At 47.3% G+C, this 19059-nt stretch overlaps 1 protein-coding gene across 1 annotated transcript in view; it reads left to right on the forward strand.

The window, feature by feature from the left end:
- The window catches only part of INO80 (INO80 complex ATPase subunit), a 534228-nt gene that overhangs the window by 136954 nt on the left and 378215 nt on the right, over positions 1 to 19059 (forward strand). Inside the window, exon 4 of the mRNA XM_078659770.1 lies at positions 11952 to 12019. Within this exon, the coding sequence (XP_078515896.1) occupies positions 11952 to 12019 (68 nt within the window). The remainder of the gene's footprint in view (positions 1 to 11951; positions 12020 to 19059) is intronic.

Genomic DNA, 19059 nt, shown 5'->3' on the forward strand with positions numbered 1-19059 from the left:
TCCCGCCTTCTTTTTGCCCCTTTCATGGTTATGGAAGGAGCTTTCAGCTGTGCCGGCCATACCTCAGCCACAAAGCTGCGTAAGTTCAGCAACTTCTGCACGTCTGTGGGCGTGACTCTATCCGCCCCCCTGGGTCGGGCGGTCAGAGGCTGGATCAGTCCACCCCCTCTGCCCCCCTGCTCCTTCAGCCTCCAAACCCTCCTAGTCCAGGCCTTCAAAATCCTGGGCGGCCCTTTGGTGGCAGGAACAGCCATCACCTCCACCACTTGCAAAACATCACGTTGGACAGATGAGTTCTTCAGAAAGGGGCTAGTCCCTCTCCATAGAGACTACCCCTCCTTCCATGCCTTCAACTTACAACTGGCAGATGAAGGATCAACTGACTGTGCTTCTGGTCCCGAAAAAGGACAAGGGCCTTCATCCTATCCTGGATCTCAAAGCCCTCAACTACGTCCTCAAAAAGGAAAAGTTCAGGTTGCTCACTTTGGCTCAGCTCTTGTCTGCCCTAGACCCAGGAGACTGGAAGGTAGCGTTTGACTTGCAGGGCGCATATTTTCACATTCCAATCCTGCTTTCCCATCGACGCTAGGTGTGGTTAACGGTAGGCCCAAGCACTTTCAGTTCACTGTGCTCCCTTTTGACCTTACTAGTGCCCTTGAGTGTTCACCACGTTGATGGTAGTGGTTGCAGCCCATATGCGCAGATCAGGCGTGTCAGTCTTCCCTATCCCGAAGACTGGATGTTAAAGGCGGGCTCGCACCAGGCTGTTGTCTTCCACCTCAAGACTATGGCAAACCTCCTGCTTTTGCTGGGGTTTACAATGTGCCGAAGTCAGAACTGACTCTCAGACGCTCCTTTTCATCGGAGCTGTTCTGGACACAGTGCAGTTTCGGGCTTATCCTCCGGAATGGTGAGTCCAGGATATTCAGACTATGATAATGATGGTTCAGCCTCTATTCTGAATTTCAGTGAGAATAACTCTGATGATCCTCATGGTCTCCTGCATTTTTCTTGCGACTCATGCCAGATGGTAATTGCAGACTCTGCAGTGGGACCTGAAGCTCCAGTGGGTGCAGCATCAGGGAAATCTCTCCGACATGGTTCAGATCTTGGAGGGAACTGGTTAGGACCTTCAGTGGTGACTGACCAACTGCGACTAGGTCTGAGGCAGACTCCTCTCTCTTCTCCCACCAGATCATACGTTAGTGACAGATGTGTCACTTCTGGGATGGTGCGGCCATCTGGGAGAGGTGGAGATCAGAGGACTCTGGTCTCAGACGAATCCAGACTCTGCATCAACTTGCTGGAGCTCAGAGTGATTAGTTTGACAATGAAAGCCTTTCTTCCTTCAATAAAGGGAAAGCTGGTTCAAGTGTTCATGGACAACAGTACTGCCCTGTGGTACTGCAGCAAACCGGGCAGACTGGAGTTGTGGACCCTTTGTCAAGAGGGGTGCGTCTCCGAACATGACTGGAGCATCAGGGCATATCCCTGGTGGTTCAACTGGCAGGCTCTCTGATCGCCCAGGAGGACTAACTGAGCAGTCTGTTTAGTGGGTCAGAAATGGCGTTTCCATCAAGGGGTGGCTCAAGTTCTCTGTCAGCAGTGGGAAAATGCTTGGTTAGATCTGTACGCCTCTCCGAGAACGAGCAATGTCAGCAGTTTTGCGTGCTGGAGCTTCCAAGGTGGCTCTCTCTCGGAGACGCTTTTCGTCTCAAGTGAACCTCAGGCCACCTTTCTGCCCATACCACTCCTGCCCAGACAGCTCAAGAAGATCAGGAGCGACCAGGTTCAAGTCATTCTTGTGGCTCCGGACTGAGCACAGAGAGTCTAGTATCCCAAGATTCTCCAATTGAGCATTGATCCTCCGATCAGTCTTCCTTTTCAGGTTTGCAATGTTATATAGGCAGCCCTCCACCAAGACCATGTATGCCTGCAGCTTGAACAAATTTGTAAACTTATGTACAGAAAGAACTATTTGTTCTCTTTGTGCTTCCCTCTCAGATCTTACTCTTTATCTGATCCTTACCCAGTAGGGCTCTGCTTTGGGCACTCTCAAAGAGTACCTTTCGGCGTGTCTGCCTTTTTGCGGCTGCCAGACCAACTCTCTCTATTTAAATCCTCTATTTTAAATAGATTTCTCCTGGGGCTTGTACATCTGTTTCCACCTGCTCCTTTCATCATGCCTCAGAGGGACCTTAATTTGGTTCTCACCTTCCTGATGTGTGCTCCATTCGAACCCTTGCACAACTTCCCCCTCCGGCTGCTTACCATCAAAACAGCCTTTTATGTGGCAGTAACATCTGCCAGGAGGGTGAGAGGATTGCAGGCTCTGTCATCCAAGCCTCCTTACCTGACCAGTTGGTGCTTCGCATTAGGTCCTCTTTCTTACCAAAAGTGGATACACCATTCCATGTTGGGCAATCTGTCCCCCTGTCCACTTTCTACGCTCCCCAGCACCCCTCTAAAGAAGAGGAGCGACTCCACCGTCTAGAGCGTTGTCGTTCTACCTTGAGTGCACAAAAAAGTCCTGGGTGGATGACCAACTCTTTGTGGGGTACATGGGAGTGAAGAAGGGGTGCAGTGCAGAAAAGGGCACTCTCTTGATGGATCATCCTTTGCATCAAATACTGCTACGTTCTGGCCAAAAAGCATCCTCTTCAAGGCTTAAGGGCTCATTCTACCAGAGCTAAGGCTGCTACCACGGCATTGCAACATGGTGTCCCAGTCCTCGACAGTTGTTAGGCAACAACGTGGGCTTTTCTGCACATGTTGACTAAGCACTACTGCCTGGATGGGCAAGTCCGCAGGGACGGCCTTTTTGACCGCTCTGTCCTGCACAACTTCCTGGTCTAACTTGTCCGCAGTCCCTCCTCCGGGGATGGTATTGCTTGGGTATCTATTCAAAGGTAAGGAATCTGCCGCTAGATTTCCCTATCAGATGGACAAGTTACTTACTTTCGGTAGGTAACGCCTTAGCTGGTAGAGACATGATCTAGCTGCAGATTCCTTACTGACCCACCCATCCTCCCAGCAACGCAGACAGGTTCTTAGGGTCAGGGCTGTTCCCTTTCAGGGCCCCAGTTGTTCAGAAACACACTTCATGGCTCCGTGCTTCTGGCGTAAAAAGTCCTAAAATTTAACTGACGTCAGCGTGCCGAGAGGGCCACTCTGCAGGTGATGCTGATGTCACAACGGCAGAGACAACACCGTTGACTTCACGTAGAGCCGACTGATGCCATATACCGGCGTGCAAAGGTATTGCTCGAAGAAATACCTTCCGGATCCAATCTGACGCCTGGGAAATTCAACGGTAAGGAATCTGCGGCTAGATCATGTCTCTACCAGATAAGGCGTTACTGAAGGTAAGTAACTTGTCCATTTAGTCTATTTGGTGTAGCTATGCAAGTGTTAATGTCCCAGTGTCCTTGGACATCAGCTTAGTTAATTAAGATTCCTCAAGAAGTAACTACGGTAGGAAGTTAACCTTTCTTTCTTGGCTGAGGTCAGGGCCTGCACCTTCTTCTCTCTACAATGAAACAAATTATTGCACGGTAGTGATGCTAATAAAAATTGTTAGGGGAATTGATGAGTGAACCACAGAGCATTTGAAAGCTAAGTTTGAAAAAATGTTGAGTTAAGAGCCTACAGCCACCACAACTGTTGATGCTTTCAGTTACTCAGTGCAGGTGCCAATTAACTAAAATGTCTTTCAAGCCACATGTGGTTAAAGCTTCACCTTCCTGAGACTTGGCCACGAGAGTGCAGCAGAGAGCAGAGAAACGGCGAACGCCACGAGCCACAGGCACAGGCAACGAGCAGCCTCGAGAGAGAGGAGAGGAGAAGCGAGAAGCTCCGGCAAGAGGATCCGGGTGCTCTGGCGGGACCGCGGCGGTCTGAGAACCGCAGAGCCACAGAGCCAAAGCCAAAGAGTCTTGGAGCATTGGAGCTCTGGAACCCGGAATTGGGGCCGGAGAAGCGAAGTGCGGTGAGTCGCGTTAAAGATCGGCTCAGAGCACCGTGGGGGGGAGCAGTATCCCGGTGGCTCTGGAAAAAGCTGTGTGCGGCTGCCGCGAGTGATCCGCTTTAGCGAGGGGGTGCTGCGAGTGCCGTGAGGCCTCGGTTCCCGCAGTGTGGCGCTGCAGGAGTCTGAAGCAGCTGAATCTCTGCCTCATAGCTGCGTGGCCCTCTTGAAGAGAGAAGAACAGAGAGGACACAACACGGCATTATAGAGCATTACAGAGACTTCCTCATAAGCCCTGTGCTATATCCACAGCCGACTTCACTGTCTACCCCCGTGAGTCTGCTTTCACTACTACCACTACTCACGAGCACTGAGAGAGCTGGCGAAGTGTGCACGCATTGTAAACAGACACAGACACTACCCACTACCCACTACCCGCCACCACTGCACCACCACTGCACCAGAGCTTGAGACACCGTGTCTACATAGCTGGGTTCACCGCCAGCCGCCTGGTAGTGATCTTTGGCGGTAACAACCTTCAGCAACCTCCTGCAGAGGTCCTCCAGTGAGCGCAGGGCAGGGGGGAGACGGGAGAGAGCAGCAGCCCCGCGGGCCCGGCCCCTGCCCTCACGCTCCCACGCAAGCTGTTTGGTGTTTGGCAACTCATCTTGAGCCTCCCAATCCACGGCATCCGATCCTGCCTACCGGGTCTTTGAGGAGAGGAGAGGACTGGGCGCGGTGCCGAAGTGGTCCCGGAGCAGGGGGGGGCCTTGGAGCAGAGTAGCAGGTGACGACGACAAAACCTGGGCCACACCTGAGCCGTACTCGACAGCAGAGGCTTTTGTGCCCAAGTTTGCCCGAGCCTGAGCCTGACGTGCTGGGGTCGAAGTCACGGTGATCTGCAGCCAGCAGTGGACAGCCTAGCAGACCCACCGCTTCCACATTCCTCCTCCCCCCACCTCTCGGACGGCGCAGGCGGTGCTAGCAGCCAGAGGTGTGCCAGAAGCATAAGAAATGAGGTCTGGGAAGCAAAGGGACAACACGGTAGCCACAAACCCCCCGAAAAGGCAAAAGAAAACAAAGAAGAAGCTCAAGAAGGACCTAATGGACGTGAGCGATGAAAGCGACGGAAGTGGAAGGGACCGGGGAAAGAATGAAGTAGAGGAAGGATTCCCCTTGGTCTCACCGTTGCTCACTAGCCCTGGAGGCTTCAAAGCTTACGAACACCCATGTAGTACCACCAGCAACAAACCTTACTTTCAACCAAAAATCTACACAAAATTTGCATTCATCAAAGACCCCAGCGCAGCCCTCTATCTTAATAAAGCCAACACAATTGACCTACCATCACCACTTAACCCAACCAAAATACATGGAATAACTTCAGTAAAGCATGAGTCAGAACGAGTGGGGATGGCGGAAAGGAGCCAAGCTAATCCCCAAAAGAGGGACCTCATTTCTGAGCACAAGACCCAACCTGCAATCGGCGACGAAGCGAGTATAGGACCCCCGGGGGAGCAATCTGCACAGGTTGACGGACAAAGACAAGAGTGGGCCGATTCAAACACAGGATTAACAGAGAAGGGCATCACGCAAGACCACTCAAATGAAATAACGACGCCCCTAAGGACGATCCCAACCGCAAACTACGTACCAAAGTCAAATACGGGGAGGCATCATACAACCTATACAAGCCCAACAAGACAAAACAAACTATATAATGGCAAAGAAGAGGTCAGCCGTGAATACCACGCACCCCAGAAGAGAACCCAAGATCCACCAGGAATCACTGATGGTTACGGCGGACCAGATATGGCAACAAAAAGGGGGCTCCAGGATCTGCCCCCCCAGGTCGACTCGAGCAAACTTTCTCTGAACATACACCAAATAACCCAAAAGGAAACAACTCCCTGCAAACATGTAAGGAAAACGACATTGGTTAGTCAATCAACGCTTGCTTCCAGGGGCACAAATGAATTTTTCGCTTGGGCGGATCCTGACGAGGCTGGGCAACCAATTAACACAACAAAACAGGAAACAAGGGAACACAGTAAGTGCTCACCTCAAACCAATGTCCAAGCACACAAGAAATGTGATAAAACTGACTCACAAAAGGACGGAGCAGATCAAAGTCTCGCCCCACCACTAACCGGCCCAAATGTCCAGAGCCAACCAGCCGCTTATGACATACCATCCAGCACAGTACTTACAATACCGATGCCAAACGACCTTGAAACCTCGTACCTTACTCCGGAAGAGTGGGAAGAACTGGTTGCATCCTATCCTGCAGAATCAGAACGAGAACAGCAAGGAGAGGGTACCCACGTTAATCCTGGAAAAGAAAGACCGAAACCCAAGGTAGACATTTGGGCGTCCCTCGTACAGACAATGCAACTATCAGTAAATGCCATTCAATACCAATCTGACAAGATGGACTTGCAGCTCTCTGTCCTCAACTCCCTGGCAATATTTGTTTCTAACATTGATGGCAAGCTATCCAAGCTAAATGGCATGATAAAAAGAGCACAGGCTGAGACTCAATTAATAGCATCAAACTGCTCCTGTATTACCATAGTAGACAAACTGGCAACGCTTCCAACAGCACTGGACAACCTCCTTTACGATATAAGGACGGCAGTCAAAAACAACCATCCATGCAATCACACGGAGAGAAGACAAGAAACAACACCACCCGTGCAAGAAGAAATACAGACTACAAAGCAGGAGAACTCAAAGACACACATAGACCCACTCCCGCTCAGGGAACAACCAAACAATAAGAATATTCTGGCCACCAACAAACAACAACTTGAAGAAATTCAATCTCCCGCCACAGAGAGTACAGTGTTCCCTGTTAAAACGAACCATAAAGACGGAGTACAAACCCCTCCTCAAAAAGGAAAAGTGGGAAGAAAACAGAAAAGGAAGGGAAGAAACCAAAGGAAACTGACAGGGGTTATAGCGTGGTGTAAGGACCGGAGCAGCGATCAACCAGCCGCACACTCACCACAAGCCAGGCTGACTGTGAAGAGTGATGTATCAGTGTGCGAGCACACCACCACGGAAAAGAAAGGACCTGAGACAAAACTTGGAATAGACTCGGCACCGCAGAGAGGCTCCCCCAACAGCACCTCGACCGAAAGCAGGAAAAACACTTTGAGCCCGCCACAAGCAGCCAAGAAGACTGGCAAAGACAAGACCGAAAAGAGGCACAACTCACAAACAGTCACAGACTCACCCGATAGAGAAAATCAAGAAAGAACCGAACAGAGCGTTCAAAACTTTTCCAAAAATCCCAAGAAGAAAAGGGAGGAAAAACAACATCAAGCAACTCCCGAGAGGACTGCTATAATGAGGGAAAATACTCCTAAACAAGAATTGCAGGAAATCAACAAATCGAATGCCCAACGCATTGTAGCAGGACCCAATGAATCTTCCAACCAAAGCGAACCCTTAATCAACACCATAGAAAATACTCAGTCGCAAGACAGAGGACAAGACGGCATTACCACACTAATGTTTCACCCTGAGTACCAATCAAGAGGCCCAATGGATATCCTTAACAGGGGAAATATACTACGGCTGCTGAAAACCATAGATAGCCTCAAAACTATATCATCAGCTGACTTGGAATCAGTAGAATTTATAGAAACCCTGAGGCATCCCGGAGCAGAATCAACAAAAACAGTATGGGTCTCAGGCGAACTCCCTAAGAGAATACTAAAAGAAAAAGAAAAGCTTGACTCTTGGGGAATAAAATTAGAACTTTCTTCTCAAACAAGATATCCAGACCCCTTACTTTATGCCAGTCAACAAAAGAAAACAAAAGATCCATCTATCAAAAAAACTGTCCTAAGAGGAGCACGAAGCAAAACGCCAGATCACCTAGTGCATTCAGACCAGTCCGACACCAGAACACTGGACAATGACAGCCAGCCCTCACCTAACTGGAGCTGGCTCGCAAGAACCATAAACGCAAAAGAGTCAAACCAATGACAAAACAAAACTGAATTAACGAACTCCATCAGCACCCTTAGCTTATGCTCATGGAATATCAACGGCCTAAGCGACAAGCTCTCAGACCCTGACTTAAATTCCTACCTGAAAAAATTTACTATCATCTCTCTGCAAGAAACCTGGTCCGACTCTCCACCAGCGCTATCAGGATACAATCTGGTCTTCCAACCATCCACTCAGAGTTCACTGTTCGGCCACAAGAAAGGCGGTCTCGCTACATACAGCGCACTTTCAGTGATAACGAAGGCCGTCCCACTAGACTACAACATAGCCGCCCCAAATGCACTGCAAGCAATACGACTGTCATTCCGTGCGCAAGACACAAATGAGGACATCATCTTAGTGAACCTCTATTTGCACCCCAGGGAGAAAAAGAAGGGAGCACAACAACTGAAGGAAGAACTCATAAAACTAGTGAAAACCGAGAACACAAATAGCCTAATTATCACCGGGGACTTCAATCTACACATGCTTAGCACCTTGGACTCCGAAACCAAAGACGATGAGGACCCGTTCGCCTGGGAGTACAACCATCAAGACTGTACCTCGGGAGGCAGAACCACAAAAACATCAAGGAGCCTGCTGGCCAAACTAGAAGAGCTGGGCCTTAGGGCACTCAATGGCAGATTTCCAGGCGATCGACCGCAGTCCGCAACATTCCACAGTACACTGGCAAGCTCTACAATTGACTTTACCTTCCTCTCTCGCAGCCTGTACTACAGGGTAAGAGATTTTCACATCTGCCCAATGGATTACAGCGACCACTTGCCCCAGGAAACAACGATAAACATACCGACAATATCAAACCCGCCAGGCGCAAACAATCTAGGTACGGACTTTACAACAAATGAAAGACGGGTAAAATGTAAAGTTACCGACCCACAAAACCTTTTAGAGCAAGCGAAGCTCGCTCTCCACGAAGCGCAGTCCGAATCATTAAACTTGATAACACGTTGGGAGGCTTTCACAAAAAAAATGAAAGACATAGCTGAAAGAAAAGTGCATACAAAGCGAGTTGGCAAGACCAGTGATGCGATACACAAGAGCCATCATAACTTCCGAAATGATACCAATCTAAAAAGACTGAAGACACAAATGAACCACACTCTGCGAAGAGTAAAAACAGATCCCTCCGCCTACCAGGTTTTAAGACCGTTAAAAGGCGACCGAAAGAAATTAATATGGCAACTAAAAAAGGACGCAGATGAGACATTCTGGGGAAAACTCCTACACGATGCCAAGACAAACAACAGCGCACAGTTCTGGCAAAAGATTAATGGCCTGATCAACCAACAAAGCCAGGCGATGGAATCCCACGTGACGGAAGATGCCTGGACAACCCATATCAGGACATACTTCTATGACACCAACGAAGCATGGAAAGAAACTGGCAAAACCAGCATCAGGAGCAAAGAACACCTACCTCCACTCAAAGAACCCTCGACAACCAACGAAGCACTATCAATCACGACCCTACAAATAACTAATAGGATTTCCATAGGGAGAACAGAGGGAGCTCCAGGCCCCAACGGAATACCCCCAATAATATTCAAGCAGGCACCAGAATACTGGGCACCTACTCTAAAACCAATGTTTGAAAAAATATGGCAGACTGCGACAGTTCCACGATCATGGAGAGGGGCAATAGTCTCACCAATATATAAAAAAGGAGACAGGAAAGATCCAAGAAGCTACCGGCTAATTGCCTTATTAGACAACGAAGCAAAATACTATGCTGGCCTCCTACTTCAGGAACTGACACTATGGGCGGAAGAAACATCAGCAATCCCACTTAATCAAACCGGCTTTAGAAAAAACATGGGGACGACCACAAACATCCTTGCCTTGTCACTCCTAATCGATTCAGCTCTAGAAGGAAAACAACCCTTATACCTGTGTTTTATTGACTACAGCTCTGCCTTTGACCGCGTAAATAGAAATCTGCTGTGGCAAAAACTGGAGAGAAAGAAAATTCCAGCAATATTACTGAACCAACTAATCCTCCTACACAGCGACACATGGGTCCAGGTCAAACTAGGTACCGGTGATTTTTTAACTAAGAAAATTCCAACTAACACAGGAGTAAGGCAAGGATGTGTGCTTGCGCCAACCTTATTTAATCTCTTTATTGGCCGACCTATCTACCGCACTAAATGAAAGCAATTCACATGCGCCAAAACTGGGGGGCACTTAATTGTCTAATTTATTTTACGCTGATGAGTTGGTGCTAATCAGCCGGACTCCGATCGGCCTACAGCGGCTCCTCGACATCACAGCACAACACTCCAAAACAAATAAACTCAGTATCAATTTTTCCAAAACAAAAGTCATGCGCCTCAACTACCGCAAGAAGAAACCAACATTCAGTTGGAACCTGGATAAAAATAAATTGGAAGTCACAAACAAATACCGTTACTTGGGAGTGACTATTGACCACAGGGGGAGCTTCAAACCGCAATGTGAGGAGATAAAAAAGAGAGGCTTAATGACAGCTGTATCGCTAAGGAACCTGAAAAATAAGATCATCGGCCCAAACTTCACCCCACTCCTAAAACTGATTCAAGCCAAACTGATACCATCCATTACATACGGCAGCGAAGCATTAAGAGGCAGGGATACCGGAACCTTAGAAGGTGTAATTACAAGAGCAATGCGGATGATGTTTGGTGTCCCGAGATACACTTCTCCGGCGCAGATTCGACTCGAGTTTGGCCTGGTTAAGGAAGAGCTTGCCCGCAAGGGAGCATACCTCAAGACCTGGCACAAAATTAGCAGAGGGGAAGCAAACACCCTCAACGCTCTCCTCTGGAAAGATCTACAAAGCAAAGACAACTGCCCAGCAAGACTCTTTCTAGAAGACGCAATAAAACAACTGGGGGCGAGTCAACTATGGGATCTGCAAGGGAGCCTGGCAGGTTTCAAAAAAGCTGTAAACAATACAGTTAGGAAAGAATCCCTCTTACAAGATAAAGCCTCACTAACGGAGAGAGCACATGGCTGGCTGACAGTACAAACCTACAATAAATTAACACCACAGGCATACCTTCTGACCAGCTTCACCAAAAAAACAAAAGAATCATTCCTAAAATCACGATTAGGAGTATTACCCTCAGCTGACCATATGGCCCCTTGGCTGCGGCCACCAACTCCGGCAAACTGTCGCCTGTGTGGAACTCATGAAGAAAACATAGTACATCTCATTACTACCTGCAAAGAGCTGCAGCAAGACCGCAGGAACCTACTGAGACCCCTACTCATAAAAAAAGGAATCAGGACGTGTAGACAAGCAACTCTGGCTTGCTTCAGAGGCGACGAAGTTCAAATGGCTTGCCGACTGGTGAAATACCTCGGAGTTGTAGAAAGCAGATTCAACATAAAGAAAGAACAAACGGACAAGGACAGCACACCCTCAATATTGCGAGTGCCAAAACATCAAGGCAGCTCAGAGACTTAAACTGAATTAAACCACCGGCATACTATAACTAAAAGTTATGAACATTCAGGGTAATGGCCAGCCAGTCTTTCAAAAAGGAATAGGCACTGCAATACCTAACTTTGTATAGGAACGAGGGCCGGGACTGACAAAAGAAACCCTCTCCCTAGAAGGATACGAGCACCTAAACGGCAGACGGACACTCCGTTTTTTTTAACCTTTTTTAAACTACACTTTGTAACATAGCTTAAATCGAATAACTCCATCATCGATGCTACTATAAGTAATTTTAACACTTTTCTTTTTTACCGCTGATGGTTTTTGTAATGGTTTTTATTAACTGTACAATAAAGTATTACCTGTATTACCTGTAATTAACTAAAAGATGTTCCTTCTATATAATTGACATCAGGTTCTGTGCTCTTGTGAGTATCTTTAAAGTGCCTGGGTGCTTGGATATTTAATTTTGTTTCTATTGTCTGTTGTATATTAATTTATGAACTCAATGTGATATGTATCTTGTATTTTTTTAAACAGAGCCAAAGATAGAAAAAGGAAACCTGTACAATTTTTCCAAGCTGAAAAAGAGCAGAAAGTGGTTAAAGGTGAGCAATTTCTGGTTTTCTAGAAGGAATTAAGGGGAAGAATTAGTAAGCATCATATCTAGACATGAATGGTCTCGAAGATGCCAGCTGTAATTTTTATTCTTTGGCTAACTCTTGTGAAATGAATGCTAGCAAGCTGTAAGATCCAAAATTAGAATTCTATATAGTGATTAGCTACTTAGTGGTCAGTATCTACCAGATTGTTTCATGAGCTGTATTTGGGACAGGGCCTATCATCCTGGGTGCTGAGTGGTCAGTGCTATAGCAAAAGAGTCTCAGTGGATGCTGTGAACTGCTTCCCTACAGGTGTGCAAGCATGTGTACCCTAGAGTGTTTACCAGTGGGAGATGGATCTCAAGATACTTACTGAACAGTGGAAGAGTGGGTTCTTTTAACTTCGGATGCTTCTTACCCACTATCTTGTAGGTACCCACTGGGGGGTCCCTGTCCCTTCCCTAATGTATGATTTTGCTTGCTACCTTACATGGGTCTCCTAATATGTTCTTTGGCAAAATTACTAGTTAGTAGTGCATCTCTAGTTAAGAATCTTTTGAAAGGTGTAAAGCATTTTTCTATATTTGTTCACTCATATCAATAGAGTGGAGCTATATTTTCTTGTAAGCGAAGTAACTTAGAAGTTATACTCCAGTGATATTCTTATCAGTGCTAAGTTAATTTATTTTTAGGTCTCATCTTCTAAGCAGCTTTTAGCTGTTTGAGAACCACCTGTTCTGGACCATAGCAAAAGCTTACAGTGGGCTTAGAGCCTGGCCATTGCTTGTCTTTGGTTGACTTATTGGCAATCTCATTTGCTTTTTAGGTTGAGCTTAGCGGCAGAATGCATGCGCTGCTTGCTCTACAAGGCATGCTGTGATAAAATATGCAGTGGAAGCCCCGCCCATTGTCCGCCCATATTTGTCATTGGCTTGTGTCATTGTCCTTCCTAAATGCTGGCTTCTGATTCGTAAACAGGCTTGTTAGTCCCTCCTTGGTACCGCCTTTTCTGCATTTGTTACCGCCCATAAGGAATGGACCTTTTACTTCGCCTGTTACACGGTCTGCATTATAATAAGTGCATTATAAGTAGGTGAGCACTATTTTGTTTATGGACACTGATAGAGACCATGGCAGCTGTGTTTTTTTGTATTTGCATGCTGAGTGCAGCGCCCACTTTAGGGACACCGCACTTAGTTTATAACTTATTTTTAAAACTTTGATGTAGTGCGAGGCACCCACTTCAGGGACACCGGGCTATGTTTCTTTTTTTTTTTTACTTTAATATTGAGAGCTGCACCAACTTCGGGGACACCACACTCTGTAATACAATAGGTATTGCTTTTGCAAAACTTTGAATTATTGGTATTGTAAATGACACTGCCTTTTAATATTATAAAAGGCATTGCCATTTACAATGCCAGTAGCTCAAAAACTTGCAATTGCGAGACTTATTTCATTGTAAATGCTTGTTTCTTTTGAGGTGGCTTACTTTCCTCTTCTTGTGTAGTCCCGCCCCGGAGGTCAGCCTTTTTACCATCGTTTTGATTGGATGACATGTATTCTTCCACTGCTCACATTCAGGGAACTGCTTTTTAGGTCTCGCCTTGGGACGCTGCGCAAAAGCGCTGTCGCCAGTGAGATCTATTGTCGCTGACTTGCCTCTAAAGGGAGACAGGAGATGTGCACGCGCAGGACGGACTGCAAATGTGAACGCGCGCGTGAACACGCAATGTGCACATCTCCTGTCCCCCTTCCGTCCTTGCAAGCCTCAGCCAATTTCACTTTCATTTTCTTAATGCACACGCGCGCTCAACTCGGGATTTTCTAAGCCCGGTGAGCTATGCGCTTTTTTTTCTAATAGCCTGTCTATCCTTATGCCGTACACTGCGAGGAGCATGCACGCAAATTGAATCCATTCACATAGGTCACGAGCAAGCAGATTTAAATTTAAACAAGACCATTTCGGCTTCCGCAGGTGCATTCCTCCTTGCCCCAGCCCCCCCTGCTCGTGTAGAGCGCACCGAGGCAGGTAAAGTGAGCTCCTGCCCTCCTCCCCTGAGCCCATTAATGTCCCTGTGGTGAGAGCGAATCAGTGACGACGGAGACAAGTCTCACTTGCCCAAGCGTGGCGCAGGCATAGTGCCTGGATGAGGCACAGCGCTCAGAAGACCGCAAGGCCATGGCTCCAGGGCTGGTGGGAGCTAGATCCGGTGGCACTCGCTCGTTTCACCTGCCGGACGCTCCTTGAATATCTCCCCGATGCTTCCTGCTGTCTCAGGGCCAAGGGTGATCAGAACAGGAAACTCAGAGGGAGTGAGTGGGAGGCACCGGGGAAGGGGAGGGCCCGAAGGAGGGCCGTGGGAAGAACGCCCCAACCCAACCAGTGCCTTGTTCTTGTTGGTGGGAACTTGCATCGATTTCATTATTGTCCGATTTCCCTTTCTCTACCCTTTCTATAGAACCTCGACTGACATGGGGTAGTTTGACAGCTGGGGGGAGCTTAGCTGCTGTTGGTTTTTTTAAGAGCGCAGTTTAACTGTGAGGGACGCATCCTCACCTCCCCCAGGGGACCGCCTAGAACCTTTAGTGCTCCTGAGTCTTTGTCTCAGACCCCACCATCTTGTTTCTTTCCACGTTTGCTTCTGTGCTTGGACCCCCGCTGGAGACACACCGGCACAGACATGTCTTCCAGGCCCTCTGAGGGCAGAGGCGGGAGGTCACACGGGTTCAAGGAACGGGCAGGAGGTCACATAGGTCCAAGAAACAGACAGAGAAGAGGGAGTAACAGGCCCTCTGAGGGCAGAAGCGGAAGGTCACACGGTTCCAAGGAACGGGCAGGAGGTCTCACGGGTCTAAAAAATAGACAAACTTCTGACTCTCCAACCCACTGAGGGCAGAGGCCGGAAGTCACATGTACTAAGAAAACGACCTCCTCATGAGGGCAGAGGGGACTGACTGACAGGAGCCCTCTGAGGGCAGAGCAGGGTTTCAGTGGGCCAGGGCTTCAAAGAGGCTCTTTACAGTTCTTTCGCAGCCTCTTCATTTCAGAACTGAAGCATTTTAAATATTTTTAGAAAACGAAGCCATAGTTGTTGCCTATTTATCTTATGGAACTAAGAACCATTGACAAAGCCAATAGTCCTGACTTGTTGTAGGTGAATGTTACGTGTTGTATTATATATCTGGGTGCAGTGGCAGAAGCAGCACTCTGGTGGCGCATTATACTAAGCACATATTTCTAGCTCATGTGTTTTTAAGCCACATCCTTAATTACGTCAGCCACGCCCTTTGAGAGACCCCCTATTTTTTTCATCCCACTTAAAGCGCTGGAGGTCACACGGTGGAAGGAAGGACCCCTCTCTCAGGACAGCAGTAATAGAGTCACCAACTCATGATTTCCTGCTACTCACTCACATGTGCTGGCTGGACCCTTAAAAGACTCGCTCCATCCAGACCGGGGGCCGAAGCACCCGTCAAACCGCTACTGTGGATCTTTATGCATGCAAGCCAGCAAAGCGCCTGGAAGTGGCTCTATGTAAACACATGGACGCCCTTCCCACGTTCTCTTATATCAATCACCAAGCTCTCCACCCAGCGCCTCTGTACCTCTCCACCCAGCGCCTCTGTACCTCTCCACCCAGCGCCTCTGTACCTTTCCACCCAGTGCTCAGTACCTCTCCAGCCAGCACCTCTGTACCTCTCCACCCAGGGCGCTACTCAGTCACCTGCGCTGACCTCCTCTAAATCAGCTGTGCCCAGACCCATAAATGACTGTCTCCCATCCAGGACGGGAAGTGATGTCAGCATCAGAATACTTTTTGTCAGGGCCTTGAAGAGAGCTCATACAATATTACACATTTAATAACCTACCACAATAAGTTGCATGCCTCTCCGCTGCCAAACGTCTACTCGTAACAACCAGTGGTAAATCTTCGCCGACGTCCTGAATGAGTGCATCGGCTGCAACTGGCCGGAGAGTTAGTTACAAGAAGACCACAGAGACGCCATACAAGATGATCTAGGAAGTAATGCTTTAGGAACTCCGTGCTAGTAAGGTCCTCTAGCAATGCTTCTGGACAGAAGCGCTGCACCATCAGCAACAAGCATTTGCAATGCAATAGGTCTCACATTTGCGCGAGTTTAAGCTATTGGCATTGTAAATGAAAATGCCTTTTATTTTTGTTTTAAAAACCAAAACATAAATAAAAGGCATTGTCATTTACAATGGCAATAGCTTAAACCAGTGTAAATGCGCGACCTATTGCATTGCAAATGCTTGTTTCTTTTTCTTTCAGCACTTTCAGAGTACAAGTGTATTCTGTCTCTCTTCTTCATGAACTACTTCCCCACCAAACTCCCCCATCCACCCCCAAATGCTACATGTTGATAAGCTTGTGCGTTGCTTTCCCTACACCCTCCAAGACTTTTCTTTCTTTGTTTTGTCCTCCCCAGGCCCAACCTTAAAGCACTCTGTTGCTCTCTCACTCGTGTCCACTTACTGTAATTACTGTTATTACCCACCCACTCCTTTGTTGTTGCCCAAACACAGTCCTTTACATAAGTTTTGTATTTTTATTTTTTTTGTGAGTGGCCCTGCAGCTGGATTATTTACGGACCGCAATGGCATTTGCGAACTTGGATTGGTAAATAAACAAAGCAAGCACTGGCGTTGCCAATAGGTTTCGCATTTGGAAAGTTGGAGCTATTGGTTTTGTAAATGACATTTTATATTTATATATCGTTATTGGCATTGTCAAAAACAATATATAAATATAAAATGTCATTTACAAAACCAATAGCTCCAACTTTCCAAATGGGAAACCTATTGGCAACGCCAGTGCTTGTTATGTAAGAGAAATCAACACATGGAAAGCGCACTATATAAAACTCTAAAATAAATAAGCAATGCCCACCATCCTACCAAGGTAGTACGACCGAACCACGCCTTGCTTCGCCTGTGCAAAATTATGTAGAAGACCAAAATAGGAAAAAAAAGTTTATTAATCTATGTATATATTTATTGCAGATGGTTTAAAGTAGCCCGATACATGACCTCAATGTTCGTAGTTCCTGTGTGATTGGTAATCTAAAAGACAACATTTGTGTTCCAGGATGCACGACCTATCAACCAATTCTGAGCAATAAATGTAAAGTCATCAATAAAAAAAATGTTTAAAGGCTGAGGGGTTGCCGGAGCACTTTTTTAATATTATCCAGGCATGGTATATATAGATTTTACAATACATGCATAGTTGTTCCACTGATTTCTGTGGATGCTCGGTGTCCACATACAGTGTCCCGCTGCTGTTCGCCAGGAACTTAGCCTGGCTGTGTAACCGCACTTGGTAACCCGATACAAGGCAATTCCTTGAAACTGTTGGGCACCTTTAAAAACAAGCACTGGCGTTGCCAATAGGTTTCGCATTTGGAAAGTTGGAGCTATTGGTTTTGTAAATGACATTTTATATGTATAGATTGTTATTGACAATGCCAATAACGATATATAAATATAAAATGTCATTTACAAAACCAATAGCTCCAACTTTCCTACTGCGAGACCTATTGGCAACGCCAGTGCTTGTTTACTGAAGAGGAGAGATGCGTGGGCAGAGAGGAGCCTGTGTGAACGTGCGGCGGAGATCAAAGAAAACGCTAACACCCATATGGAGAGGAAGGGGGGTGGGCTGCCTGGTGAGTTGAATGCGTGTGGCAACCAAGGGAGAGCACGGCGCACGCTGGAGAGGGAGGGGGTGGGCTGCCTGGCGAGTTCAATGCGTGTGGCAACAGTGGTAGCAAATGGAAGCACTTTTGTGGCAACAGTGGTAGCAAATGGAAGCCCTTCATACTGTTCAGCTCAATTAAAGAAGCACCCAAACCCTGAGTGAGCTGTTCCGCCTGGCACTGGAAAACAGAGAGATGCATATGTCGAGGCATAATGCTGAAAAAACAATCTGCGGAAGGTCACACCGAGTGCCAGCTCCTTCATTGGAAATTCAGGACAAAAATGCAAAAAGTGCGAAAAATACGAAGGCCCTGGTCCGAGCTCTGCACGGCATGTCGGCCTTTCATCCAGACGAGGGTGATAAATGACGTCTCATTAAATTGGGTAATGGCAGGAACATCTTTGTTACAGCGGAAGAAACCACAGCCACAGGCTCACCAGCTAGAGATCACGTAATGAACACAATTTCATCCTCACAGAGGATGAGATTAGAACTTGATGTCACAATATTGCTTCTGGTCTCGGATTTGCCAAAACACCCTAATCATTCGAGTGGAAATGATTAATAAAAATATAGTAACACGAACATAAGTTCTCAGAAGAACATCACAATTCCAGCGTGGCAGCGGGTCTTCGTTATAGTTAGTTTGACAAAACAAAACGTAAAGTTTAAAAAAATAATAGTTAAACGTAAACTGTCAGCGAGGAAAGTAAATACTTTGAAGAAGGGCAGACAAAAACATTTTCCGCCCAGAGGACATAAGTTACTAAAATATAAAAGTCTGAAATAACTTGAGTGCTGGTAAAGACCAGACAGAGCTTGATTACGTTTGGAAAGTAAATTACTTTTTGAGGGCCGAAGTAGCTCCGTCGGTTTCAAATGCCAGAAATAAAATGAATATTTTTGAAGGCCAGTGGTAACTCGTTTACTTCTGGTTGGCTCGGTGAGTTAAGCAATAGATTAGGGCATTTGGTGCGACCTGCAGGCCCGGGTCCGAGCTCTGCACGGCATGTCGGCCTTTCATCCAGACGTGAAAGAAGTGTAATTAGGGGAAGGAGAAGTGAGGCCTAGGGGAGAGTGGTGGTGAGAGGGGAGAGTGGTGAGAGTTGAGGAGAGAGTCAGGCCTGGAGAGAGTGAGGAGAGGGGTGAGTGCGGAGAGGGGAGAGAGGCAAGAGAGAGGTGAGTGAGGAGAGAGAGAGGGATTGGAGAGGGAGTGTAGTGGTGAGTGGTGAGAGGGTAGAGTGTTGAGTGGTGAGAGGGGAGATGGGGAGAGGAGAGGGGTGGGTGAGGAGAGGAGAGAGAGGAGTGAGTGAGGAGAGA

The sequence above is a fragment of the Lissotriton helveticus genome, chromosome 9 (genome assembly GCF_964261635.1).
Source record: "Lissotriton helveticus chromosome 9, aLisHel1.1, whole genome shotgun sequence".
NCBI classification, from domain to species: domain Eukaryota; kingdom Metazoa; phylum Chordata; class Amphibia; order Caudata; family Salamandridae; genus Lissotriton; species Lissotriton helveticus.